Source organism: Notamacropus eugenii, chromosome 1 (genome assembly GCF_028372415.1).
Source record: "Notamacropus eugenii isolate mMacEug1 chromosome 1, mMacEug1.pri_v2, whole genome shotgun sequence".
Lineage (NCBI taxonomy): Eukaryota > Metazoa > Chordata > Mammalia > Diprotodontia > Macropodidae > Notamacropus > Notamacropus eugenii.
The window spans coordinates 54480706-54508170 of record NC_092872.1 but is presented as its reverse complement, the minus strand read 5'-3'; the positions used below and the strand labels follow the sequence as shown (position 1 = coordinate 54508170).

At 42.3% G+C, this 27465-nt stretch overlaps 1 protein-coding gene and 1 long non-coding RNA gene across 2 annotated transcripts; one reads left to right on the top strand and one right to left on the bottom strand.

The window, feature by feature from the left end:
• Positions 1-4281: 4281 nt before the first annotated feature.
• Positions 4282-5338, bottom strand: LOC140499864 (uncharacterized). Its single transcript, XR_011965565.1, has 2 exons — positions 5212-5338; positions 4282-4541 (listed from the first exon to the last, which is right to left on the bottom strand). It is a non-coding gene; the product is annotated as an uncharacterized lncRNA (long non-coding RNA).
• A 2072-nt stretch (positions 5339-7410) lies between these two features.
• On the top strand, positions 7411-26260 carry NME4 (NME/NM23 nucleoside diphosphate kinase 4). The gene is made up of 5 exons (XM_072601769.1): positions 7411-7700; positions 20955-21088; positions 21740-21841; positions 24587-24699; positions 25841-26260. The coding sequence occupies exons 1-5, from the start codon at positions 7553-7555 to the stop codon at positions 25959-25961; spliced, it is 618 nt and encodes a 205-aa protein (XP_072457870.1). The 5' UTR covers positions 7411-7552; the 3' UTR covers positions 25962-26260.
• Positions 26261-27465: the final 1205 nt, after the last annotated feature.

Genomic DNA, 27465 nt, shown 5'->3' with positions numbered 1-27465 from the left:
CTCATGAGTTACAAATAACATCTTTCCATGTAGGAATGTAAGCAGTTTAACTTTAATGAGTTCCTTAGGCTTCTCTTTCCTGTTTACCTTTTCATGCTTCTCTTGATTCTTGTGTTTGAAAGTCAAATTTTCTATTCAGCTTTGGTCTTTTCATCAAGAATGCTTGAAAGTCTTCTATTTCATTGAATGATTATATATGACTATAGACAGCTTTAATTTCTTCCTCTGAAAACTTCCTGTTCATATCCTTTGACCATTTATCAATTGGGGAATGACTTGTATTCTTGTACATTTGACTCAGTTCTTGATATATTTTAGAAATGAGACCTTTATCACAGACACTAGCTGCAAAAATTCCTTCCCACTTTTCTGCTTCCCTCCTAATCTTGGTTGTATTGGGTTGGTTTGTGCAAAAACTTTGCAATTTCATGTAATCAAAATTATCCATTGTGCATTTCATAATGTTCTCTATCTCTTGTTTGGTCAAAAATTTCTCCAGTCTCTATAAATCTGACAGATATGCTATTCCTTGCTCCCCTAATCTGTTTAAAGTATCAATCTTTATACCTAGATCATGTGTCTATTTGGAATTTATTCTTGTGTACAGTGTGAAGCATTAGCTTATGCCCAGTTTCTACCACACTGTTATCCAGTTTTCCCAGCAGTTTTTGTCAAACAGTGAGTTCTTATCCCAGAATCTGTGGTCCTTGGGTTTATCAAACAGTAAATTGCTATATTCATTGCCTACTGTGTCTTGAGTACCTAACCTATTCCACTGATCTACCCCCCTACTTCTTAACCAGTACCAAATCGTTTTGATGATTGCTGCTTTATAATACAATTTGAGATCTGGTAGGGGTAAGTCACCTTCTCTAACATTTCTTTTTTTAAAAAATATATAATTTATTTATTTTTCAGTTCTTAACATTCACTTCCACAAGAATTTGAATTCAAAATTTTCTCCCCATCTCTTCATCACCCCCTACTCCAGAACAGCATGCATCCCATCCATTCCTTCCTCCAGTCTGTCCTTCCTTCTATTACCCACCCTTCTTCCATCCCCCTTACCTTCTAATTTCCTGCAGGGTAAAATAGATTTCTATTTCATTGACTGTATAGCTTAATTTCCAGTTGCATGCTAAAACAATTTTTAACATTCATTCTTAAAGCTTTGAGCTCCATATTCTCTCCCTCCCTCCCCACCCACCCTCATTGAGAAAATGAGCAATTCAATATAGGTCATACATGTGTAACAATGCAAACACTTCCATAATATTTATGATGTAAAAGACTACCCACACTTCCCTCTGTCCTATCCTGCCCTTCATTTATTCCATTCTCTACCCTTATTTGTCCTCCTACAATAGTGTCTGCATCTGATTTCCCCTTTCTCCAATTTACTGTCTCTTCTATTATCCTCCCTCTCCTATCTCCTTCCCCCTTAACTTCCTGCAGGGTAAAGTAGATTTCCATATCCAATTGAGTGTGTGTTATTGCCTCCTCAAGCCAAATCCCATGAGAGTAAGTAAGGCTCAATTATTTCCTTTCATCTCTCCCCTCTTCCCCTCCATTATAAAAGATGATTTGCTACATTCTACCTCTCCCTTTCTCTTACTCCTAGTACATTCCATTCAATAGAATATTTAATTTTTTTAGGTGTTTTCACTTCACATGCAGCTGACCCTGTGCCCTCTGCATACACACACACACACACACACACACACACACACACACACACACACACATACACCCATATACATATGTTTACCTACACATACATAATATGCACACACATACATACCCATACACACCTACATATATATGTGTGTGTGTGTGTGTGTGTGTGTGTGTGTGTGTGTGTATTCCCTTTAACTGCCCTAATACTGAAAAAGGTCTCATGAGTTACAGATAACATCTTTCCATGTAGGAATGTAAATTGCTTAACTTTGATGAGTTCCTTAAGGCTTCTTTTTCCTGTTTACCTTTTCCTGTTTCCCTTGATTCTTGTATTGGAAAGTCAAATTTTCTATTCAGCTCTGGTCTTTTCAACAAAAAAACTTGGAAGTCCTCTATTTCATTAAAATTATATCTTTTCCCCTGAAGTATTATACTCAGTTTTGCTGGGCAGGTGATTCTTGGTTTTAATTCTATTTTCATTAACCTCTGGAATATCATATTCCAATCTCTTTGATTCCTTAGGGTAGAAGCTGCTAAGTCCTGTGTTATCCTTATTGTATTCCCACAGTACTTGAATTGTTTCTTTCTGGCTGCTTGTAATATTTTCTCCTTGACCTGGGAACTCTGGAATTTGGTTACAATATTCCTAGGAGTTTTTCTTTGGGGATCTCTTTCAAGAGGTGATCAGCGAATTCTTTCCATTTCTATTTTATCCTTTGGATCTAGAATATCAGGGCAGTTTTCCTTGACAGTTTCTTAGAAGATGATGTCTAGGCTCTTTGTTTTTATCATGGTTTTCAGGTACACCAATAATTTTTAAATTATCTCTCCTAGATCTATTTTCCAGGTCAGTAGTTTTTCCAATGAGATATTTCACATTGTCTTCTATTTTTTCATTCTTGTGGCTTTGTTTTGTAATTTCTTGGTTTCTCATAAAATCATTAGCTTCCATCTGCTCCATTCTAATTTTTAAAGAACTATTTTCTTCAGTGAGCTATGGAACCTCCTTTTCCATTTGGCTAATTCTGCTTTTTAAAGCATTCTTCTTCTCATTGACTTTTTTGGACCTCTTTTGCCAGTTGAGTTAGTCTATTTTTTAAGGTGTTATTTTCTTTAGCATTTTTTGGGTCTCCTTTAGTAAGCTGTTGACTCACTTTTCATAATTTTCTTGAATCACTCTCATTTCTCTTCCCAACTTTTCCTCCACCTCTCTCACTTGATTTTCAAAATCCTTTTTGAGCTCTTACATGGCCTGAGACCATTGCATATTTTTTTGGAGGTTTTGGATATAGAAGCCTTGACTGTTATGTCTTCCTCTGATGGTATGCTTTGTTCTTCCTCATCTGAAAGGATGGAAGAAAATACCTTTTTACCAAGGAAGTAACCTTCTATAGTATTTTTTCCCCCCTTTTTGGGCATTTCCATAGCCAGTTACTTGACTTTTGAGTCCTTTGTCAAGTGGAAGGTATACTCTAGGGACCTGTAAGTTCTCAGTTTCTCCAAGGTAGTACAATCAAGGGAGAGGAGTTTAATTCTCTCCTGACCTGCACTCTGGTCTATGAGCAACCATAAGCACTCTTTCTGCCCAGGATCTGTGACTAGGATTCCCTTTTCAGAGTCTCCACCAGCTCCATCATGATGGTGCTCCTCCTCACCCCAGGACCACCACTTAGGACTGAGACTCAGATCAGCAGCTCAATTCCCCCAGGGTCTTTAGGCCAAAGACTCCAAAAATGAAAGCTGCTTCCACAGTGACTGATACTGCCCTGAGGCCAGGGCCAGATGGAGCTCCCCTCTCACCCAGGTGAAAGAGCTTTCTCACTGACCTTTGAAGCTGTCTTTGGTGTTTGTGGGTTGAGTAATCTGGGAATCACAGCCGTTACCCATGATTCTGCTCCCTGAAGCCTGCTCCAGTCCTGTCCATGCTGAGCTGCACTCTGCTATGAGCTCTGTGTGACAGACCTTTCATGTAGGCCTTGCAGGCTATCTTGAGCTGGAAATCTCTTTCATTCTCTTGTTTTGTGGCTTCTGCTGCTCTAGAATTTGTTTAGAGTAATTTTTTACAGGTATTTTATGGGCCATGGAGGGAGAGCTAGAGCAAGTCCGTCTTTCTACTCCACCATCTTGGCTCCATCCCTGAACTAGCTTTTTAAAAAGAAAAATTTTGAAAACTATGTTTCAATATAATTGGTTTCCTTTGTAATCCTATATAGTTTATTTTAAACATTTAAAATATGGTTCTGAGAAAGGGTCCATGGGCTTCACTAGCCTGCCAAAGGGATCCAGGACATAAAAAGGCTTAAAACCCCTTTCATAGAAGATCTATTTAACACAATAGAATCCTTCCTCTGGTTCTTTAATAGTTCATAGGCAACAATGCAACACCTGGGCTGTCCCTCCAGTATCCCTCTCTCTCCTTTAATAACTAGTTCATCTTTTCTAGCCATACATGTCCTTTGATACTGTTTCTAAGGCCATTTCTTATGTATACTGTATCTTTACTGAAATGTGGTTGCCTTATACCATTTAGTGCATCTTTTCATTGCTCTCTGGGTCATTCCAAATTCTTATCATTTGAAGAAGGTAGTGGCAGAATTCCAATGTTCAAAACAAGAGAAGATTTAATCTGTGATTTATACATGGAATATTGTGTTTAGACGGAGATTGATTTACAAGCTGAAGCATGTCCAATGGAGGACAATCATTACGGTGAAACATTCTATGAATATCAGTTTTTGGAATTAAATATGGTTAGCCTTGAGAAGAGAGACCCATCTTTGCTGTCTTCAATACTTGAAATGTTCACAATGTCATAGAATTTTATCTGGAAGTCATATATAAATGAATCTCCTTCGTAAAATGCCCTAGAATTAGAAAGAGGAGACAGATTTCAACAAGAAGAGGCATATTTAAATCTACCTAGCCTTTACTTGAAGATCTTTAGTGATGAAGAACCCACTATCTTCTGAGTAAGCCATTCCACTCTTGGCAAAGTGCTTTATGGATCTTCAATATTAGGCTTGTCACTATCTTTACCTCAGTAGTACCTTGGACAATCACAACCAACTTCCTTTCCCTTGTGTTAATACCTTCTTACCTTACTATCAACTTACCTTGTTTTACCGATTACATCTTCCTCTTCAGCTCTTTTTGAGCTCAACCTCTTTTGCTCCAGTTAGCTGGATAACTTAGTTCCTCCTCTCCCGTCTGCCTCCCCCTCCCCTTCTTTCTCCTCTCCAAAGGAAGGTAAATTTGGATCCCTTCCCTTTCTTTCCCTTCCCTTCCCTCCCCTTTCCCAAAACCTTACACCTACTGCTCTCTGAAGCTGGGACACCAATGGGCCCCTGCCTAAGGGCTCCTCTGGACCCTCCTAGCTTTAGAGTAATTATCAGTAGTAACTGTTGCTGTTTCCCTCCCAGCCTGATGTCTTTCTTTTTCTTGGTCTCATTAAAGGGGTCATGCCCTGGCGACTCCTTAAACAGGCCTATTCAATCCTATTCAATGAATGGGCATTGCCTCACCCTAAGTGAGTACCTGCAAAAACCTTGGTCTATAGGGGCCAAAGTCTCCCAGTACATCCTGGGTCATCTCCAGTCATCCTGATGAATATCTGGGCACTGGATTCAGATGACTCTGGAGAAGAAGTAAGGCTGGTGACCTGCTGAGTCAAAAGAAACTCAAGTACAAGTCATGTCATCATTTCTCTGATGACATGGTCTTCTTTGGCAATGAAGGATGAACACAAATCATTCAACTTGAATAGTTCACCCTTAGCTCAAGGCATCTAATCCTTCTTTCAACTTCTCACTCCTCCCACTCTGTACTCTCAGCTCCATTCAGTTTCTTGCCTTCTTCACAATCCCCAAACCCACCAAACCACCTTTACAGTTCTGGGTTTTTTTTAAACTCAACACCTTCTGCTCCCATTGGATTGTGAGTTTCTGGAAGGCAGGAACTGTCCTTTGCCTCTTTTTTGTATAGGCAACAGTTAGCAAAGTGCCTCACACATTGTAGGTGACAAATAAACGCTTGTTGGTTGACTAACTGAAGTAGTCCTTGCATGGACAGACTGAGGCATCGTTATTCTGGTCCCCAGTGAGTAGAACTAGGGTGGAGAGGCATATTTCAGCTTCTTATAAGGAAGAACTTCCTACCATCCCATTCAACAATGAAATGAACTGACTTATAACACGATAAGCATTCAAACAGAGACTGAATGGATGCTGTAGAAAGTATTTCTTCACTGGTCAGAAGATTGAACTAGATCAGGAGTGGGGAACCTTCGACCTTGAGGCCACATGTGGCTTTCTAGCTCCTCATGTGTAGCCCTCTGATTGAATCCAAACCTCACAGAGTAAATCCCCTTAATGAAAATGATTTGTTCTGTAAAATTTAGACTCAAACAAAAGGTCACATCCAAGGACCTTGAAGGGCCACATGTGGCCTCAAAGCCAAAGGTTCTCCAGCCCTGGACAAGATGTTTCTAAAGTCCCTTCCAGCAGGAAGTCTAACATTCCAACCTAGAGATCCGAACACTGGAGCAGACAGACTTAGCCCTTCCAGAACACAAACACGTTGAATAGGTCTCCTCTCCTCAGAAAGGATCAGAATGCCCCCTCTTCTGTGGTCATCTTTTCCAGAGAAGCAGAGGTAAGATCCAGAGAAATGGTGGGGGAAAGTGTGAGTCTGGGCACTCAAGTCAGGCAGAAATGGTTAGGACTCTCCCAAGGTCTGGAGACTGACCTAATTCTTTCGTTTGGTTCAGAGCTAAAGTTCATCTGTCTTCCTTTAGTGGGTGGAATGTAAAGAAACAGCCCCTCAGGCACATATTGGTTACTGGGCAATTTCCTGTGAAAGAAGAGGGTGAACTAATCTCGTGAACCCAACAGAAGTTTAGGACCAGTCAGTTCTTGGGCCCCCTTTCTGAGGCTGAGAGGGAAGTGTCTAATCCCAGTCCAACTAGCCCAGCCCCTGCCAGATACTTAGGCGTGGGAAAAGTAGAAAAGAGACATACCCATACTTCTCTCTCCAGTCCATTTCCTCCCCCAAAAAGCAACAAAAGTCAAATATTACACACAAATCCTTTCTTGACAGAGACACAGAGAGAACTTTTGTTAAACCTTTCAGCGTTAGAGACCTCTGAGGCCTGTCCCTTAGATACAGATCTTTTTGGATATTGTGTTGAGGGGGTGGGAGAGGTGGGAGAGAGCGAGCCTCTCTGTATTCAAGCTGATTTCACTTTTCTGCGCCTGTGTCCTCATCTGTTAATTATGGATAATATTTGCATAACCTACCTTATAGGATTATAGTTAATAAAGAGAGGGTGGGAAAGCATTGCCCCATTCCTGCTCAAAGACCAGCTGTTTGATGGGGAGATAGAAAGCGCTTTAAAAATCTAACCTCTAACTACTTCAAGTTACACCCTACTCTTTCTCAGGTGCCCAGGTGACCGCAGGGTTGGTTCTCCCAGACTCCTCTCCAGCCCACAACTCATCCTATCCTGGATAATACAAAAGAGAGTGGAAGGGGTTGAACCGGATAATCAGACCCAGTCCTAAAACAAATCACAGAGGGAGGAATTAGGGATTGATGGGAGAGAGAGGTACCTCGGTGGATGGGCGGACAGCCAGCCTGAGAGAAGGAAAGGAAAAAAGCTGCTATTTGGAAGGGGTGGGTCTGAAACTTGAAACGAGGGTTGTGTTCCCACCCATACCCCTTCCACTCCCCGCCCCAGCCCCCAACCCCCACCCCTTTGGGACCTGGCCCGCCCCCGTCCCTGTCGGTCCCTTCCTCTGGCTCTCCCATTACTTGGGGACCGGGCCGGGCTGAGGGCGAGCAGCCCGCGCCCGGGGCTCAGGGCAGGGGGTGGCTGGACATGGGCTTCTTTCCCCGCTGCGCTCTGCGGAGCCTCCTGGGCCGCGGCCGCGGCCCGGGCACCAGCCGCACCCTGGGCACGAGGCAGCTACTCCTGTCCCTCCCCCACGGAGGAGTGCCAAGCTCCACTCTGCTACACTACAGCTCTGGTGAGTGGGAAACGGAGGCCCCGGCGGCCCAGGAGAAAGTGAAGGAGCGGCTGGGGTGGGCATGGACGGGCACGGGCCCTAGCTGTCTAACGGAGGAAGCGAGTCCGGCGGGGACTCCGCTCTGCCCAGGGATGTGATCCCTTCCCTCCCCGCATCGCCGCCCCTCGCTCCTAGACCCTCTATCGCCCTGCGATCCGGAGGCTTGGGAAGAGCTCCCGACCCAAACGCCGTCCCTGAGCCCACCCGATCTTCCGGGATGATTGAAAACCCAGCCCACGGTCCGGCCGGCCGGCAGCCTTCCTGGTGGCCTGCTTCGCTTTCTGAACCCTGTTAGGGCGTAGGGAGAGATCTGATGCGCTGGGCTCTTTGTTCCCCAGCCTGCCCAGGCGCCCACGTGGACGCTGGACAGTGGACAGGCCCTTTCAGCCAGAAGCTGTGAAGGGTTGAAAGTGAGGAAGAAAATCAGTTCCTTCTCTCCAGACCCTTACCCTGTGGTCTTTGCAACCTGCCCCCTCAGCTTCAGGTCACCCAACGCTTTTTCTTTCAGACCTCTGTTTGTCCTTTGCTCCAGCTTGGGGAATGACTCTCCCCATTTCCTACTGGGCTGCATCCCTGTTTTCTTTCTAGATTGGAGGTCTGCAAAGCTGGTCTGGTTGTTGAGAGCAAGGCTGTAAGGCAATAAAGAGAGCGGGGTACTGTCCCTAGGCTCAGAAGTTTGGAAAGAACCTGTCAGGACATCTGGACTTTACAATTCAATAAATTACTCAGGGTCCTCTAGAGAGGACAAGCCCACTACCATTTGAGGAGTTCCAGTCAGCTTTTGGATAGCTCTAATTATTAGGAATTATTCTTGTCCTTATATTAAGCCCAAATATGCTTCTTTGAAAGCTTCACCGGTCCTTCTTGTTCTGCCCTTTGGGACTAAGCAGAACAGATCTAATCCCCTTCCCACCCTCATAATAATTGTTGTCATTCAGGTGTTTTAGTCGGATCTGACTCTTTATGATCCCATTTGGGGTTTTCTTGGTAAAGATACTGGTTTGCCATTTCCTTCTCCACCTAATAAGAATAGCTAACATTTATATAGCACTTGAAGGACAGCAAAGCACTTTACGTACGTTATTTCATTTGATTTTCATAACAAACCTGAGGTAGATACTGTTACTACCGCCTTTTTGCTGATGAGGAAACTGAGACTGAGATTAAATGACGTATCCAGGGTCACAAAACTGAGGTAGCTGTGGCAGAAGGTGAAGTCGGGTAATCCCAAAGCCAAGTCCATCATGCTATCTAGCATGCCATGTAGCTGCCTCTTGAACACAGATATCATATTTTCCCTTCTCCACCTATAAGAATTCAGTTCTTTTAACACAGCATATGGCATGATCTTAAGATCCTTCATCATCCTGGTCACCTCACCCTCTTCTGGATGATCTCCAGTTTATCAATGTCCTACTTAAAATGTGGCACCAGAAGTAGACACAGTGTCCCAGATAGGATCTGACCAGGGAGGACTCCAGTAACATTATCACCTTGAATCATCTTGAATATTATGCATCTCAATGAAGACTAAAGGACGCATTGCATTAGGGTTTTGGGTAATTTTTTTTTTTTTGACTGCTATATTGAGCAAGTGACTCAAATGGAACTTGTGGTCTATTAGAGCTCTCAGATCTTCTTTGGAACAACTGATTTCTATCCATGCCTCTCTCACCTTGTATTTGTCAAATTGCCAAATGTGCAGTGTAAGACTTTACGTTTATTCCTTTAAAATTTTATCTCAATCTACTTCAGCCCAACATCCCAGTTAGTTGAGATCTTTGTGAATCCAAACTGTCATTCAGCTTGTTAGCCAGCTCTCTCTCTGTCTCTCTTAAAATGCAAATGTTTTATTGATGCTTTTTTCCTTAAAAAATTACTGTTACTTCCCAAGGACTCCTTCTCTTCCCTCTCCATCATGGAAACTCCTACATAACAAAGAAATCAACATATTGGTCCTGTCAGACAACACGTGCCTCATTCTGCCTCTGAAGTCGATCACTTCTCTTCCTGGAAGCATGAGGCATGCTTTCTTGTCAGTTCTCTGAAGTCACAGCTGGTCTTTGAATTCTGATGCTTATGGATTGATTCATTGGTGTTTTTCCATTTTCTTTTCCTTGACACTAATTTTGAAATCATTCTCTTGGTTCTGCTTACTTCAGTCTGTATTAATTCATACAAGTATTCCCAAGTTTCTCTAAACTCGTCATGATCATCATTTCTTATGGCCCAATAATAATAATGACAACCATGTTACATAAAAAACCACAATTTCTTTATCCATTCCCTAATAAAGGGGCATTTGTTTTTTAGCTCTTTCTTTAAGCTTCTTGTCATCTGCTCATTTGATAAACATTCTATCAGTACCTGTATCCAAGTCATTGATAAAAATTTTAAATAGCACAGGGCCACGGACAAATTCCTGGGACACTCATTTTATCCCACTACAACCCTAGGACGTAGATGTTATAAGTATCATTTTGCTGGGGAGGAAACTTGAGGCAGACAGAGTGTAAGTGATTTGCCCAAGGTCACCCAAACAGTAAATACTAGACTGTATTTAAACCCAGGTTTTTCTGATTCCAGGTCCAGCTTTCATCTACTATGCTTCCTAGTTTTCTCTAAATATAATCTAAGGATCATAAAGGGAAGGGATCTTAGAAATAATTTAGCTCTACTCCTTGATTTTAACAGATGTAGAAACTGAGGTATAGAAAGGGGAGGTGACTTTCTTAAACTCAAGTGGATAGTAAACAGTAGAGCTAAGAATTAAATCCAGGTTCTCTGATCCTAAGTCTAATGTGGCTTCTGATTCAGCATCTGCAGAGGGTACCTTTCTACCTTTTCCTGCAGGTTGGGTGAATCTATAGCATCTCTAGCTCCCTACTTCCCTGTCTATAAAATGAAGACCGAATCATTTGCTGTTATAGTTTGTCCTTCATTCACCAAGAGGACCATGACATAAGAAAGATGATGACATGACTTGAATTGGATTTGAGTGAGGGAGGGCTGTGCAAGGTCACCAGTCTCACTTTTTCCTCCAGAGCTAGAGTCCAGTGGCAAGATACAGATCAGGGACAACTGGAGATGGCCCTTCATCATTTGCTAAGAAACTGAGCTGCAGAAGGGGCTACATTATCAAGGCTGTTGCTTTGAAGATTACCATGTGGTATTCTGTTTTGTATCAGGAGAGGCAGAGGTCTTCATAACTTGACAGATGGTTTACTTATTTGGGGTTGTCAAGGCTTCCAGTTTACTGAAAATGTACTAGATTCTCACCCTTTCCTACCTTCTTTGAATTTAATTGAATTCAGTATCTCCAATTTCTTTTTCCTTGGACCAAGCCACAAAAAGCATTGGCTCTGGGATCTGGGGAATGTTGGCCTGAAGTCATTGGTGTCAGTCCTGGTCTAAGAAATGACAGGTTGAGGTTGGGCAGGTTTAGGGGAATAGAAAGGTGCCATTGTGAAGGGGCTGAATTTTATAACCTTCTATGTATGTCCTGTCCCTTATGTTAACTCAACTGCCTCGTCAAGAGATAGGATCATAGAATCATAGTGCTAGAGCTAGGAGGAACCTCAGAGGCTGTATAGTCTAAGCCTCACTTTATAGATGAGAGGAACAAGCCCAGAGAGATTAATTCTTATGCCTAAGATAACAGGATTGGAACTTGTTTTCTGACTCCAGATTCAGTACTTTTTCTACATGCTGCTTTCTCAATTCTAGGACTTTAGGGAATTTGGAAATTGGGGCAGCTTGTTTTCATGCATATATAAGCACTACAAGAGATCCTGACCATTATATAATTTAATTTAACTCCTGCTTTTTAAATATAAGGAAAATGAGGGTCTGACAGAGGAAGTGACTTGTCTAGGCTCCCACAGAAGTTAGTAGAAGTACCAGAACTAGAACCCAAGCCTTGAGATTTATAGTACTACTCATCTAAGGGTTAGGAAAGTGGAATTTCAGTACCAGCTTAGACATTAAGTAGCTAGCCACAGAGTATGATCTTTGAAACATTTCTTAACCTTGATGCCTCTGTTTTCTCAGCTATAAAGTAGGGGAAGAGTAAAGATCCCAGCTCTGCCTCCTTCCCATTATGGTTGTTATGAGGATCAAATGAGATAAAAGATGAAAAGTCTCCTTGAAAAGTTAAAAATTATGTACAAATGCAAAGATATTATTTCCCAAAGCCACAAACAAAAATTGGGTCAAACCCTACACATTCTGACACAGTGCCCAGCTTCCAGCCCTTTAACCCACATACATAAAGCTTTGCGCCCTCACTCTTGCCCATGACCGTAACAAGTTAGTTTTGGGTTGGGCATATTGTAAGGGGTAATTAAAAGAGCTATTTGGACCCTTATGCAGAATGGGACATTGTACCTTTAGAATGCATCTGACCTTTTTTTTTTTTTAATTGAATACTCAAATGGATCTATTATCCCTTCAATTTTCATGTTCTCTCTAAGCTTGTAGGTTGAAATCCACCCACATCTGCCCTTTCTGTGCAACTCCTTGTCATTCCTTCCCATAAATCCTGGTGCAATCTCTTGTTCTTTTTCTTGCCATCTTTATCAGCATCTCTCAATCTTGTCCTGAGACCAGTCCATAGATTTTTTTGGTGATAGCTTTCGCCCCAGTTTGATGACATCTTTCATAATTTCTTCTTTATAATATCCATGGCTTCCTGGGAGATTCTCATTTTCAATCCTTTGTAGACTATGCAGCCTTATTTAAAAGATAAGGTTTTGTTTCAGGGAGAAGCTTGGGGTCATTATAGAAGACCGTCTGCGTTTTCCTAACAATAACAGCCCCTTTCTCTCTTCCTGTTTAGTTCTGAGTCTTTTCCTCCTAGTCTGTTTTTTTTTCATTCTTTCCAAACCACTTGTCTCCTCAGGCCTCTTGCTGACAATCACCCTGTTGTTCTTGTCCTATAGGGTGGGGCTTTAGGAGAATGTTGTATGATTAGGTTCAGTCCACCCCTTTTCATCTCTGATCAGTTTATCTCCAAGTCACTGTGGTGGGGACTAGGGAGTGCACATGAGGACTGGGTCTAAGCCAGGCTGGTTGGCAGTAGTAGAAGGGCAGTTGATCTAACCTCATTCCCCTCAGTACTTCTTTGTGGCTTTGAGGATAAACTGTTAAAACCTATAGCTGAAAACTTCCTCTTGGTCTCTAGCCATTGCTTTATCTCACACTTAGCAGTTCAGCTTTGTTGGACTGCTTTAAAGTCAGGAGACCTAGCTCCTTCAGTTACTAGTTTTGTGACTTTGGACAAATCCCTTCCACCTCATCAATTTCTTCATGTAAAATAGGGATAATGCTACCTGATCTTAGAGGGGTATTGTAAGGCCAGAAGGAAAGAGTGAAAACTTGTATGTATAAAGTACTTGCCTCACAATAACCTGGCCAGGCAGGTAGTGTAAGTATGACTATCCTCATTTTATAAGTAAGGAAACTGAGGCTCAGAAAAGTAATAATAATAGCTAACATGTATATAGCACTTAAGATCTGTGAAGCACTTTACATATAAAATCATTTGATCCTTAAAATTATCCTATGGGGTAAATGCTGTTATAATCCCCATTTTACAGAAGACACAGAAGCTCAGAGAATTAGTAGTAATTAGTAGTAATAATGCATCGTTTAGTTGTAGCCAACTCTGTGTGAATCTATTTGGGGTTTTCTTAGCAAAGACACCAGAGCAGTTTGCCATTTTCTTCTCCAGCTCATTTTACAGATGACATAGCTAGTATGTGTCTGAGGCTGGATTTGAACTCAGGAAGATAAATCTTCCTAACTTCAGGTCCTGTGTGTGTTTGTCCTTCGTTGCCGAAGAAGACCATGCCATCAGAGAAATGGTGACATGACTTGCACTTGACTTTGTTTTTTGAGTGAGGGAGGGCTGGGCAGGTCACCAGCCTCACTTCTCCTCCAGAGTCATATGAATCCAGTGACCAGATATTCATCAGGATGACTGGAGATGACCCAGTTGGGGTTGAGTGACTTGCCCAAGGTCACACAGCTAGTGAGTGTCGTGTCTGAGGTGAGATTTGAACTCAGGTCCTCCTGACTCCTGCGCTGGTGCTCTATCCACTGCACCACCTGGCTGCCTGGTCTTATACTGTTGTACCACCTAGCTGCCCCAGTATTAATAATAATTGCTAATGGGCAATAGCACTTTACCTATAAACTCATTTTATCCTTGCAACTATCCTGAGGTAAGTGCTATTATTATTCCTGTTTTACAGATTAGGAAAGTGAGGGTGATTAAATGACTTTTTCAGCATCACACAGTTAGTGAAGATTTGAATTGATGCCTTCCTGATTCTCGGCCCTATTCACGTCCCCACCTAGCTAATTCACCTGGAGGGATTTACTTTATCAGGATGAAACACATGCAGATAAGGAAGAATTGGGTGGATAGGCTGATGTCACAGAACGTTAGAAGCCTTCCAGAAGACAATCGTTGTGTTTCCAGGTACAATAAAAAACACTAGTTGCTTTGGCAAAGAGCTAATGAAAATGGGGGATGGCGGTGATGAGCTGGGTTGGTCTGACATTATATAGACCTGCTTACCTTCACCCAGGAGGACAAGACTAAGGCACGGTAAATCAGGAACCTTCACCTTAAAGAAAATATTCTTTGCTCCTGCTTTAGTAGCTATAACACTTCTTAAAATTATTTGACCTAATTAAGGAATTACATTTCTATATTAATATTAAAATAATAAGGTTATAAGAAAAAAAAAGATTTGCTCTAGGGTTTGACATAAAGTTAGTGAATGAAAGAAGAGCTGTTGCTCAGATGGGAGCATCTGGGCTGAGTCACCGGGTAATCACTGTGGTTTATTTACCTGGACGGATGGGACAGTCTTATCTCTTGGGGAAAGAATAGTCAGGGGCCAGGGAAGAATTCCCATGTTTGTTGGGATTCCCCATGCTGATCTCCTCCATTCTATCCTTTTTTTGAGAATAGATGTCAGGACTAGGTGGTGTAGTAAATAGAGTACTAGACTTGGAATTGAAAAGATTCATTTTCATGAGTTCAAATCTGGCCTCAGATACTTACTAGTTATGTGACTCTGGACAAGTCACTTAACCCTATTTGCCTCAATTTCCTCATCTGTGAAATGATCTGGAGAAGGAAGTGGCAAACCTGTATCTCTGATAAGGAAACCCAAAATGGGGTCATGAAGAGTCAGATATGACTGAACCGATTCAAGAAGAGAGAACTAGGGGCAGCTAGGTGGTGTAGTGGATAGAGCCCTAGCTCTGGAGTCAGGAGGACCTGCGTTCAAATCTGCCTTCAGACACTTGAACACTTACTAGCTTTGTGACCTGGGCAAGTCACTTAACCCCTATTGCCTCCCCTTTTACCCCCTGCCCCCCAAAAAGAAGTCAGAACTAGAGCTTTTTTTTTAAAGTGGGCTCTGGATGCTTTCTCTGGTGTCTAGAATAACATCTGCTTTAAATCCTGCTGCTAACAAGTCCCCAAGAAGTTACCAACTCCTGTAGCTCAGGATGGGCTAGGTTGTAGGGTATGGTCCACAGGATTTAGAGCTAGGAAAGATCTGAGCCATCAGGAGTGGAAAGGGCAGTGGTCTTAGAGCTGGATTTGACATCTGGTTCTTCCACCTATTTGCTTAGGACTATGGGTGAACCATTTAATTTCTCTAAGCCTTGATGTCCTCATTTGTAAAGTAGACATAATAATATTTACGCCACCCATGTGAAGACATTATTATGGAGTTGATGTTTTGTCAACTGTAAAGTGCTGTGAAACATGACAATATCACTATCTTAATATTTATTGATATATTTTGTGTTCATATCACCTTTATTCCAAGATGTGTGTATCTTTTCCTTCATCCCTCCCCAGAAAACCATTCCTTATAACAAAGGATAGAAAAGAAAGAGAAAAAAAGTCAGTTTAGCAAAACTCAGCCAAACATCTATGGACATTCTGCTCCTCTAGTTTCCCACCTCTGCCAAAGATAAGAAAGAAGGGGCATTTTTCTCATTCCTTCTTCAGGGCCAAGCTTGATCAGTCAACAAGCATTTCTTTTTTTCAAATAAAATCAGTTAATGTTTATTAAGTACAAAATAGAATCATCAAACATGGGAGCAAAGAACATTAAGTTTCATTCTCTTCAAGTCTAGAGTCAGAATTAACTTTAGAGGTCATATAATCTGAACTCTTTCCAGTGGATTCCTGGAAAATGGCATATTTGACAACTCTCTGCATGAATGCTTCCAGTAATAGGAGGCTCACTACTTTATGAGGCAGCCTGCTCTGCTTTTGAAACTGGTAGAAAGTTCTCTTTTTTTAATTTTTAAATTTGTTTTTAGTTTTCAATATTCACTTCCCTAAGCTTTTGAGTTTTCAATTTTCTTCCCTTCCCTTCCCTCTTCCATCCCCAAGATGGCATGCAATCTGATATAGGCTGTACATATACATTCATATTAAACATATTTTCAGTCATTCAACAAGCATTTCTTAAGTACCTACTGGAAGCTAGGCACTGTGCTAAATATCCTTACTTTCAAGGAGTTCACAGTCTAAAAGGGGAGACAACTATGTGCAAACAAGCTTTACATAGGACAAAGTGGAGATTATCTCCAAGGGAAGATGCTGATCAGAAGGAAGACTGTGAAAAGTTTCTTGCAGATGTGACTTTAGCTGAGATTTGAAGGGACCCAGGGGAGCCAGAAGGTGGAGATGAGGAGGGAGAAAGTTACAGGCATGGAGGGATGACAAGTAAAAATGCTAAGAGTTAAGAAATGGGAGTGTCCTGAGTAAGAAAGAGTGGAAAGAGTGTGGAAGGTGTGGGACAGCAGATTATGAAGGGCTTTAAAAGTGAAACAGGTTTGCTGTTTGATCCCAGCAGTAATAAGAAGCTTCTGGAGTTAATTAAATGTCGGTGGGTTGGAGTAACATAGTCTGATCCACACAAGCTTATGGAGGATCAGTTTAACAGCTTAGTGGTAGAGGAAGTGGAGTGTAGAGAGACTCCAGGCAAGGATATTAACCAGACTATTTCAAGAGTCCGGGCTTGAGGTGATGAAGGACTACACTGGAGTGGTAACAGTGTGAGAGGAAGGAAGGGGCTATACAGGGAAAATGTTAGGAAGGGGGAAACAACAGGATTTGACCACTGATTGGATATGGGAAGGGGGGCGTCAGAGAGAATAAAAAGTTGAGAATGACTCCTAGATTGTATCTTGTGTGACTGGGAGCGTAGTGACAATTTTGACAGTGATAAGGAAGTCAGGAAAAGAGGAAGATTTGTGGGGGATAAATGAGTCCAGTTTTGGACATGTAACATGTTCATGAGACATTCAAACTGAAATGTCCAATAGACAGTTGGAGATGAGAAATTGGAGGTCCAGAGAGAGGTTAGGATTGGACAAATAGATCTGGGAATCATCTGCATGGAGATGATCATTGAATTCACAGGAGCTGATGAGATCACCAAATGAAATAGCATAGAAGAGGACCCAGGACAAAAGCTTTGTGGGACATGCAAGATTAGTGGGCATGACCTGGATGAGGATCCAGCAAAGGAGACCAAGAAAGAGCAGACAGACAGGTAGGAGGAGAACCAGGAGAAGCGCAGTATCACAAAAACCTAGAAACAAGAGAGTACCAGCAAAAGGGTGATCAGTGGCTTCAAAGCCTGCAGAGAGGTCAAAAGGGATGAGTATGGAGAAAAGGCCATCAGATTTGGCAATTAAGAAATCACTCGTAACTTTGGACGGAGAAGTTTCAGTTGGATGATAAGGTCAGAAGCCAGACTGCAGAAAATTAAGAAGAGTGAGAGGCAAGGAAATGGAGATGCCTATGGTAGATGGTCTTTTCAAGGAGTTTAGCCACAAAAAGGTGGACAGATTTAGAACAATAGCTAATGGGAAAAGATGGAACAACTGAGGGTTTTTTAAGGATGGAGAGACATGGGTGTGTTTGCAGGCATTTTTCATCTCTTCTTCAGGGCTGAGCTTGGTCATTATATTTATAAAATGTTCAATTTTTTTACTTATTATTGCAATTTACATTGTTGTAAGTATCATGTAAACCATTTTCCTATTCTACCTAACTTTTCATTATTTCACTTAACTCCCATGCTTCTCTGAATTGGTCATATTTCTTATTTTTTATAACTTGGTAACTTCATAACATTCGTGTTTCATAATTTGTTTAGACATTCCTCAAGCAATGGCTGTCTGTTTCTATTTCTATAAAAAGTACTGCTATAAATATTTTGATATGGATTGGCCCTCTCTTTCAATCATTGACCTCCCATTGCATATGCCTTGCTGTAGGGTCTCTGGGTCAATAAGTATGGATATTGAAATTTGACAGTATTATTATTGGCTTCCAGCATTTGCTGCCATGTTAATTACAGTCAGAATTCCCTGAATCTATGACTATTTCTCAGTATAATGACGCATGAAAAGACTACATTCTACTCTCCCCTGTGTATTCTCTCTCTCTGTGTCCCTCCCTCCCCTTCCCTCTTTCCTCCTTCTCTCTCTCTCCTCCTCTCTCTTCTATCTCTTTCTCCTTCCCTCCTCTCTCCTTCCCTCCCTCCCCTTCTCTCTTCTCTTTCTCTCTCTCCCTCCCTCTCCCCATCTTTCCCCTCTTTCTCCTCTCTTTCTCTCTCTCCCTCTCTCCATCTCTCTTCCCTCCCTACCTCCCTCTCCTTCTCTCTCTCTCCCCATCTCTCTCTGTTTCTCTCCCACTCTTTCCCTTTCCTTCTCCCTCTCCTCCCTCCTCCCCTCCCTTCCTTCTTCTCCCCCTCCTTCTCTTCTTCTCTCTCTTCTCTTCTCTCTCCTTCCCTTCCTCCCTCCCTCCCCCTTTCCTCATCCTTCTCTCTCTCCTCCTCCCCATTTCCCTTTGCCTTGTGACCTATTGCCTGGTTTTGAAATAAACTACCCTTTAGGGTATAACCTAGTTGTCTTTCCCTAACTCCCATCCTGGGTGTCTGCCGAATTGATTTCAGAAATACTGACTCATAAGACAAAGTGATGAGGAAAGTGAAGGATAACCCTCTGCCTCCTTTAGTGTGTTGGGAAATGGTACCTTTTCCCCAGTCTTGGGATGCAGGACACAAGTATAACAAGAAGAGGCAGAATCCTGGCTTTATCCTGCTCTGGGGAGCTGTGCTATCTCTGCCTCTACCTCCCGGCCTCCCAATGGATGTGTTCCTAATTAGCCTTCCTCCTTACCAGCAAGGCTGTCTTAGTAACTGGGCAGAATGCGTCATTAAATGGTATTTTTAGGACTGCTGAGTTGTTCTGGAAAGCTGTTGTTTTGTGGCTGTGCCTTTTGCCCATCTGAGAGCCCTAGGCTCCCGTGCAATCAATCAGTGAAAGAATAAACATTTATTAAGCACCTACTGTGTGTCAGCCATTGGCCAAACATGCATATTGTCGCCTTAGCTGAAGGGACCTGGCCTCTAGGCGCTCTTCTTTCAAGTATCCAGGGTGGTTCTAGGTTGGAGTTTCCTCAAAATGACAGTGAGACAAGAGAGACCTTGAAGTATTGTAATACACTTTAAGTACAGCTTCTTCTCCCTTGAAATGCACCCTTCTGGAATGGACACTGAATAAAATTTCCTGAAAAGAAGGAAAAATAGGATTCCTTTGTCAGAAAAACTGAGACCAAGTGTAACTCAGCATCTGACCCCCCGACTCCCACCCCAGAGACAACGAGACTGTCTGGTTCATGGAGTCTACAGTTTCTGAGGGGCGTGTGGGGTTTTCAGGAAGACTAGCACCTCTGGTATGAGGGGTTCTGGTTTCAGGGCTGCTCATCCACCTGATTCACCCAACTCTCACATGTGACTCCAAGTAGCTGCAGTATATAGTGACCACACCCCAGTAAATATCTTGGCAGACAGGTGAAGTCAGGTTGAGGGTAACTGATAGGCCTCAAACTTGTTGGTGAGTTAAGGAGATGTACCCCAAGCATGTGAAAACTTTCCTTTTGGAATAGGCAGATGAGAACAATTTGTTCCAATGACCATGAAGGTGGCTGAAGCAGGTGCTGTGGAGGGCTTAGCGCATGGTCAGACATTAAAGCGCCAACGTCATCTACTGCATCCGAGGCCATTACTGGTCATCTTGACTTTTGCCCTGCCACTGGATGAAGAGAGTGAGGCTGATAACTTTTTTTTTTTTTTTTAGAGGTAATGAGGTTAAGTGACTTGCTCAGGGTCACAAAGCTAGTAAACAAGACCAGGTTTGAACTTAGGTCCTTCTGACTCCAGGGCCTGTGCTCTATTCCCTGTACCACCTGGCTGCCCTAAGGCTGATGACTTTGTGCAACTCTGCCTCATTTAAATCCAATTCACCAACAAGTCAAGACATCCCCCGCAATGTCATTGGTTCTCTTTGAAAATGAAAAACAAACAACACAATCTCTGAGTGGGAAGGAAACTCAGATTCCATCTCATTGAACCTATACCTGAATATCTGAATAGAGATTTCTCTTATAACATCCTCAATATATTATTCGTCCTATGCTGGAAAATCTTCAGCAACGTGGGCCCTAAGGCCTACTGGCATAGCTTCTTTTCTCTTTGGACACCTCTCACTGTTAGGAAAACTTTCTTTATTCTGACTTGACATTAGTTTCTCTACAAGTTCCACATGTGGTTTCTAGTTCTTCCCTCTGAGGTCAAGCAGTATATGTCTATTCTCTTTTCCATATGATACCTCTTCAAGTACTTCAAAAAAAGTGATCATATCCCTGTAACCTTTCACCATTCCCTTCCTTCCCGTGTCTTCTCTAGAATCAACATCCCTAATTGCTTCACTTATTTTCATATGATATCGTTTTCAGTTCCCGCACTATCCTTATCACTTTGGGGCACGCTTCAACTTGTTAGAAATTCCCTAGGATCAAATTCTCTAGATGTACAGTGGAATTATCTGATACCGTGCCTCTATCAACGCACCCTAAGGTGGCATTAACACTTTTGATTATGTTGTCACATTGTTGACTAATGTCAAACTTGTCTACTAAAATCCCCAGATCTTTTTCACATGTAATATTATTGTCATGTTTCTCCTGTGTTGGACTTGTGCAGTTGATTTTGTTGACTCTAAATGTAGGACTTTACATTTCTACTCATTGAATTTGGTCTTATTAGACCACAGCAGGCCCAAGAAACCAGTCCTGGTGATGACTTTCTCCCTTTCCTATAGGGGGACTTACTAGAACCCAGGAACGGACACTAATTGCAGTAAAGCCAGATGGTGTTCAGCGGAGGCTGGTTGGAGATGTCATCAGGCGTTTTGAGAGACGAGGATTCAAACTGGTGGGCATGAAGTTACTACAGGTAATCGTGCCTACCATGGATGGGCCTTTAGATCTTCTTGTGGGGACTCTGTTCCTTGCTTAGAGGTGGGAGTTTTAGGTTTGACTTCAAAGCCAGGCACCAGTACTGACCAGAGCCAGGTTTTCCTGCATGATGCCCAGCCAAGCTAAACTAGACTACCTGGCTTAGCCTGCCATCTTCAGAGATTCAAGGCCAAAAAAGATTTGACTCTAGTCACTGTTTCAGCACTCCTTCCTCATTGGTTTTATGGAGACCAGTCATTTCTGGTCCAAGCAGTCAGGGCTATGTTTTATATGTGGAGGAAATATCATGGAGCCTCTCTAACTTGACCCCTTTACTTCTTTTGTGTATGCCTATAAGGGCCAATGGCATTTAGTTTTCCAACAGCAGCCCTGTTTTGTATTTGTAGTTCCTGTTTCCCTCATTGGCAGAACTGATGTGCTCTGGGAAGGTGTGGTGCCCTCGGGTTAGAAAAAGATGGCATTTGGCTTTTTGGGACTGAGTGGTACCACTACTCAATCAGCCACCCAATCCAGCATCCATTGAGGGCTTGCTACACTAGCAGGGTCTGAGTAGGCTGACTTTCCACAAGTTCTCCTTTTGCTATCTGGCTCCAGAACTCTTCCCAACCTGCTCCTCATTGCCTTCCAGGCCCCAGAGAAAGTCCTTGCTGAGCACTACCATGACCTAAAGAAGAAGCCCTTCTATCCGAACTTGATCAACTATATGAGCTCTGGTCCAGTAGTTGCTATGGTAAGACTAGCCTGAGCCTGGGTTCTGCTAAGAGGAAAAGTGGGAAGGAATGGGGCTTCCTGTGAGCTGCTGGGAGTTCAGCAAAGGCCATCAGTGCTCCTGACAATGATGATGAAAGGGACACAACTACTGTGCTCTTTTGTCGGTGTCTTCCTGGTGTTTTAGAGTCTTCCTTATCTGTCTAAAGGGGATTGCCTAATGAGCAGGGGCACTGTCAGTCCGTCAGTCAGTCAGAAACATGCTAAGTTAAGTACTTACCAGGTGGGCCAGGCATTGTGCTTAGTTCTGAGGATACAAAGAAAAACAAATGTAAACATGGTTCCTGCCCTCAAGTTGCTCACAGCATGCAAACAACGATCTTTATACAAGAGACAGATTCCTGACAGATTCTTTCTACAAGATATGGAAAACATTCACTGAGAGTCAAAGACATTAGGGGGAGAGGGAAAGTGTGTGTGTGTGTGTGTGTGTGTGTGTGTGTGTGTGTGTGTCTGTGTGTGTGTGTGTGTCTAGGAAAGCCCTCCTGAGGGAGATAAATCTTAAAGGAAGCCAGGGAAGCCAGGAAGTGGAATTGAGGAGGGAAAACATTCCAGGCAGTGGTGTGCTTGGTAAATGTTTAACAACTGGCTCTCCAAGGGGAAAATGTACCCAGGGCACACTTTTAAGTTGAATTTGCATCATTAATATTTTTTCTGTCACTTTCTTAAGTCTAGACAAACAACAAAAGAATAAACCAAACCCTGATTTGTAGCATTTGCCAAGTTTTGAGGGGTGAATGTTCACACTGAAAATTTAACAACCAGGTAGCTCTTGAGAGTTGTTCATCCAGCTGACTCCAGCACATTCCTTATTCCAGGCATGGGAGATAGAGTATAGGTGAGAGGAACAGGGAGTAGGCCAGTGTCGATGCATCTAAGAATTCATGGGAGGGAGTAAAGTGTAAGAAGCCTGGAAAGAAAGGAAGGGGTCAGGTTGTGAAGGGTTTCCAATCCCAAAGGGGATTTTATATTTGATTCTAGAGGTAATCAGTCATTCTGGACACCAGATTAATTATTTCATTCACCAGATATTTCTTAAGCCTTCACTGTCTACAAAGCGTTGTACTAGGAGATAGGTGAGACGCAAGGCTCAGACACAGAAAGGGCCCATCCATCAAGGAAATCCTAGTCTAGCCAGGAGGGATAAAACACAAAGACCAGGAGCTCTAACCTGTACAATTATTTGATGAGTATATTAGAGAGGTGGAAAGCAAAGCTCTTTCCCTAGACCAGAGTCCTTGTCTTTTTGTCCTCCATATTTCTACCTCCTGTTAGGAGTATGGAGTTTGGTTAGTGCCAGGCCAACTGCTCCATGAAGATGTACTCAATTCTATGACTTGACAAACATATATCTCTTACTTAATATGTGCTAGGTACAGAAGGTGCAAAGGTGAAAAGCAGCAGAGTGGGAATGCTTGCTTGGCACTGGCACTCAGAATATTGTATGTGTTTAATGAGCACTTGCTAATTCATTATTTGCCTCCAAGTCAGGTTGTGACATATGTACCATCAGGTCCTGTAAAGGGAAAGGGTAGTAAAGCAGGAGAGGGCTGGTCAAAGTATTGTAGGAGAATTTGAATAGCTGTTCTGTTTGCAGTTGTTTAGATTTGATTTTATTTGTTTGAAAAGCATTTTGTAATTGCGTTCATATAGTTCCTGTGTTTGTCTTGGCAGGTAGACTCCCAAATATTTTGTAATGTTATTTAATTTAATTTATTTTTAAATTAATTAATTTGTTTTCAGTTTTCTACAATCACTTCCATATATCTTAGATTTTCTCCCCCTTCCCCTACCTTTCCCCTCCTTCCCTCCTCCTTCCCCAAGACAGTGTACAATCTTACATAGATTCTACACATACATTCTTATTAAATACATTTTCACCTTAGTCATGTTGCATAGAAGAATTAAAATGAATGGGAGAACCATAAAACAGAACAAAGCATAACACAAGAGAAAATGGTCTGCTTCATTCTGTGATCCAATTCTATAGTTCTTTCTCTGGATGTGGAAGTCATTTTGCCTCAAGAGTCCTTTGGGAATTTTTTAGGTCCTTGCATTCCTGTGAAGGGTTAAGTCTACCAGAAAAATTCCTTGCACACTGTGCTTGTTGCTGTGTACCAAGTTCTCCTGGTTCTGCTCGTTTCACTCAGCATCAGTTCATATAGGTCCTTCCAGGCCTCTCTGAAGTCTTCCTGTTCACCATTTGTTATAGCACAATATATACCACAACTTGTTCAGCCACTCCCCAGTTGATGGGCATCTCCTTGATTTCCAGTTCTTGGCCACCACAAAAAAAAAGCTGCCATTAATATTTTTGTACATGTGGGCCCTTTTCCCATATATCATTATTTTAAATGAAATTTCTCTTTCTATCTCTTGCTTCTGGGCTTTGTTGGTAATAAAGAGAAATGCTGATGATTTATGTGAATTTATTTTATATCCTGCGATTTTACTAAAGTTGTTAATTATTTCAAATAGTTTTTAGTTGATTTTCTAGGATCGGCAAGTTCAGAGAAGTCTTCACAGAGAAGGGTGATACGTGAGTGAAACCATGAAGGTAGAAAAGAGGTTGGGAGAAGGAATGGATTTGAAATGCAGAAAATGACCCTGTACAAACCCATGGAAATAAGAGGCAGATACTGGGGACTAGCTGCTTGTCCAGTTGGCTTTCATTGACAGAAACGGCCAAGTCTCTTTTGTGTTGCAGGTCTGGGAAGGGCACAATGTGGTCCGTACCTCTAGGGCCATGGTAGGAAACACTGACTCAGCAGAAGCTGTCCCTGGGACAATCCGGGGAGACTTCAGCGTTCACATCAGCAGGTACTGGTGGGGAGGGCCTGGCAGACTGGGCAGCCTGAAAGCAGGGAGACTGAGAAGAAGCTGTAGGAAGGGAGCCAGAAGAAAACAAAAAAAAAACTGGAAGAGAGTATCCAGAGGAAGGTGATGGATAGTGTCAAAACTAGGTGGCCCAGTGAGGAATGCCCTAGCCTGGAGTTAAGAAGATCTGAGTTCAAATCCAGCCTTAAACACTTTCTAGTTGTATCACCCTGGACAGTCCCTTAACCTCTCTTGGCCATCTGTAAAATGGGGATAATAACAATAATAGAAGCTGCCTTCCAGGTCATTGTGAGGATCAAATGAGATCATAGGTGAAAGCATTAAACACAGTACCTGGTACATAGTAGGCACATAATAAATTCCTGTTCCCTTCAGTGACTTCAGAGAGGTCAGGAAGGATGAGGATCTTAGATTTGTCAATTCAGGGATCATTTGTAACTTTGAAGAGAGTAGTTTCCCAGAATGATGAGGTCAGATGCTGTGGAGAGTTAACAAGTGACTGAGAGGAAAGGAAGTGAAGACTCTTCTTATATATGGTCTTTTCAAGCAGATTGACCACAACAAAGAAGAGACCATAGGTCTATAACTAACCAGGGCCTTGAGGCCACATGCGACCTTCTGGGTCCTTGGGAATGGCTTTTTGACTGAGTTTTATGGAACAAATATAGAAGTGAATATAGAAGTTTTATAGAACAAATCGTTTTATTAAGGAGATTTGTTCTGTGAAGTTTAGATTCTGTCAAAGGATTGCACTTGAGGACTTAGAGGGCCTTGAGTTTTCAGGCTCCTCACCCCTAGAGACAATAGCTAGTGGGGATTCATGGATCCTGAGGTTTGGGTTTTTTAGTTTTGTTTTTGAGGATGGGGAAACTATATAAATGTGAATTATTCAAATTACTGGAGGGAAGGAAGTGTAGAAATTCTGGTGGGCTGAAGACTAAACCAAAATGGGATTTTGGTGGGAGAAAACAATACCCTATTCTTCGGACCATCCATTTCTCCATCTTTTAAGTAACATAGAGTGAAAGAACCAGAGGTGTGAGGGTGGGATAGGATTGGGGGCATGGGGAGTAGGTCCCCCAAACCTCAGAGCTTATCCTTGTTGCTTGTTTCTCTGGTACAGGAATGTTGTCCATGCCAGCGATTCGGTGGAAGTGGCCCAGAGAGAGATCAGCCTGTGGTTTCATAGCAGTGAGCTGGTGGACTGGGATTGTTGCAGTCACAGCAACCTGTACCATGTGTGAGGGAGGGTCTCAGCCCACCTCTCGCCCACACTAAGGACCCAGGAGTAACTACCTCTGCCAATGAGAATGCTGTGCTCTTCCCTTCCTTCCTGTTCAAGCTACCTGCTATCCCTCTATCCTAACCTCCTGTCCCCCACAGAGACTTCTCTGATGCCAAATTATGTGCCTTTTCACTCCATGCCCCATGCCGTTGAAGGATTGAGTGTAATCCTTCCCTCAACCCCAGTGCCAGTCAACCTTCAGGGTAACTGCTTGTAACCAGAGATAATGACTATTAAAGGAGACACATTAAAATTCAATCTATAACTTGGTAATAATTCATCCTTTCTTGTTTCTATCAATGGGAATCTTCCATAAGATTTTAAGGTGAGGGAAAGGGGAAGGGAAGAAAGATTTATTAAGAGCCTACTGTGGGGCCAGGTACAGTGCTAAGTGCTTTACAAATATTATCTCATTGGATCCTCACAACAACCCTTCAAAGTAGAAGCTATATTATTGTTATTCCATTTTACATATGAGGAAAATGAAGCAGACAGAGGTTAAATGATTTTCCCAGAGTCACACAGCTATAAAGTGTATAAAACTGGGTTTAAATTCAGGTCTTCCTAACTCCAGACCCACTGCTCTACCCATCATAGCACCTAGCTGCCTCAAGGCCCAGGACTGCATGTTGGGCTTCTCCATATCCCCAAGAGCACCTAATGTAGTACCCTGAGAGTGGAAAACACACATGTCAAGGTTTGCTGAATGAATGAAGCTAAACCTATATCAGATTGCTTGGTGTCTTGGGGAGGAGGGAGAGAGGCAGCAAAAAAATTTGAAACTCAAAGATCTTATAGAAGTGAATGTTGAAAACTAAAAATAAATAAATATTAAAAAAAAAAGAAAAGAAAGGAAAAAATTCAATGAAGCTAAAACCCCAAATATCCATGTTCTCACTGCCTCATGAACACAGGGACTTAACCTGGGAAACTTGGTAATTGAAGCAAGTCACAAAACCAAGTGATTCTGATTTTTCAATTCCACTGTAGTGCAGCAAACACTAAGAAAATAAGCAAACCCAAGTTAGCATCTTTGTGACAGTTTACATGCATTATTTAATCTGGTCAACAGACCTTTTAGGCAGGTAGTAAATCTACTCTGTTCCCATTTTATAGGGAAAGGGAAAGGGGAAGGAGGATGAAATATACTGCCTAGGAATACAACTAGTACGTGGCAGAACCAATATTCGAATCCATGTCCTCCAACTCCAAGTCTGGGTCATTTTGCCATATACCTTTACAAGAGGCAGCAAGGTGACAATGGATAGAGCTTTAGGCCTCGAGTCAGAAATCTGGCCTCATTCACTTCCTAGCTGGGTGACCCTGGGAAAGTTACTTACTCTCATTCTGCCTCTATTTTCTCATCTGCAAAATCAGTTTAATAATAGCACCTACCTCCCAGGGCTGTGACATTACAAGATAATATTTGTAAAGTGCTTTGTGAACCTTAAAATGCCCTGTAA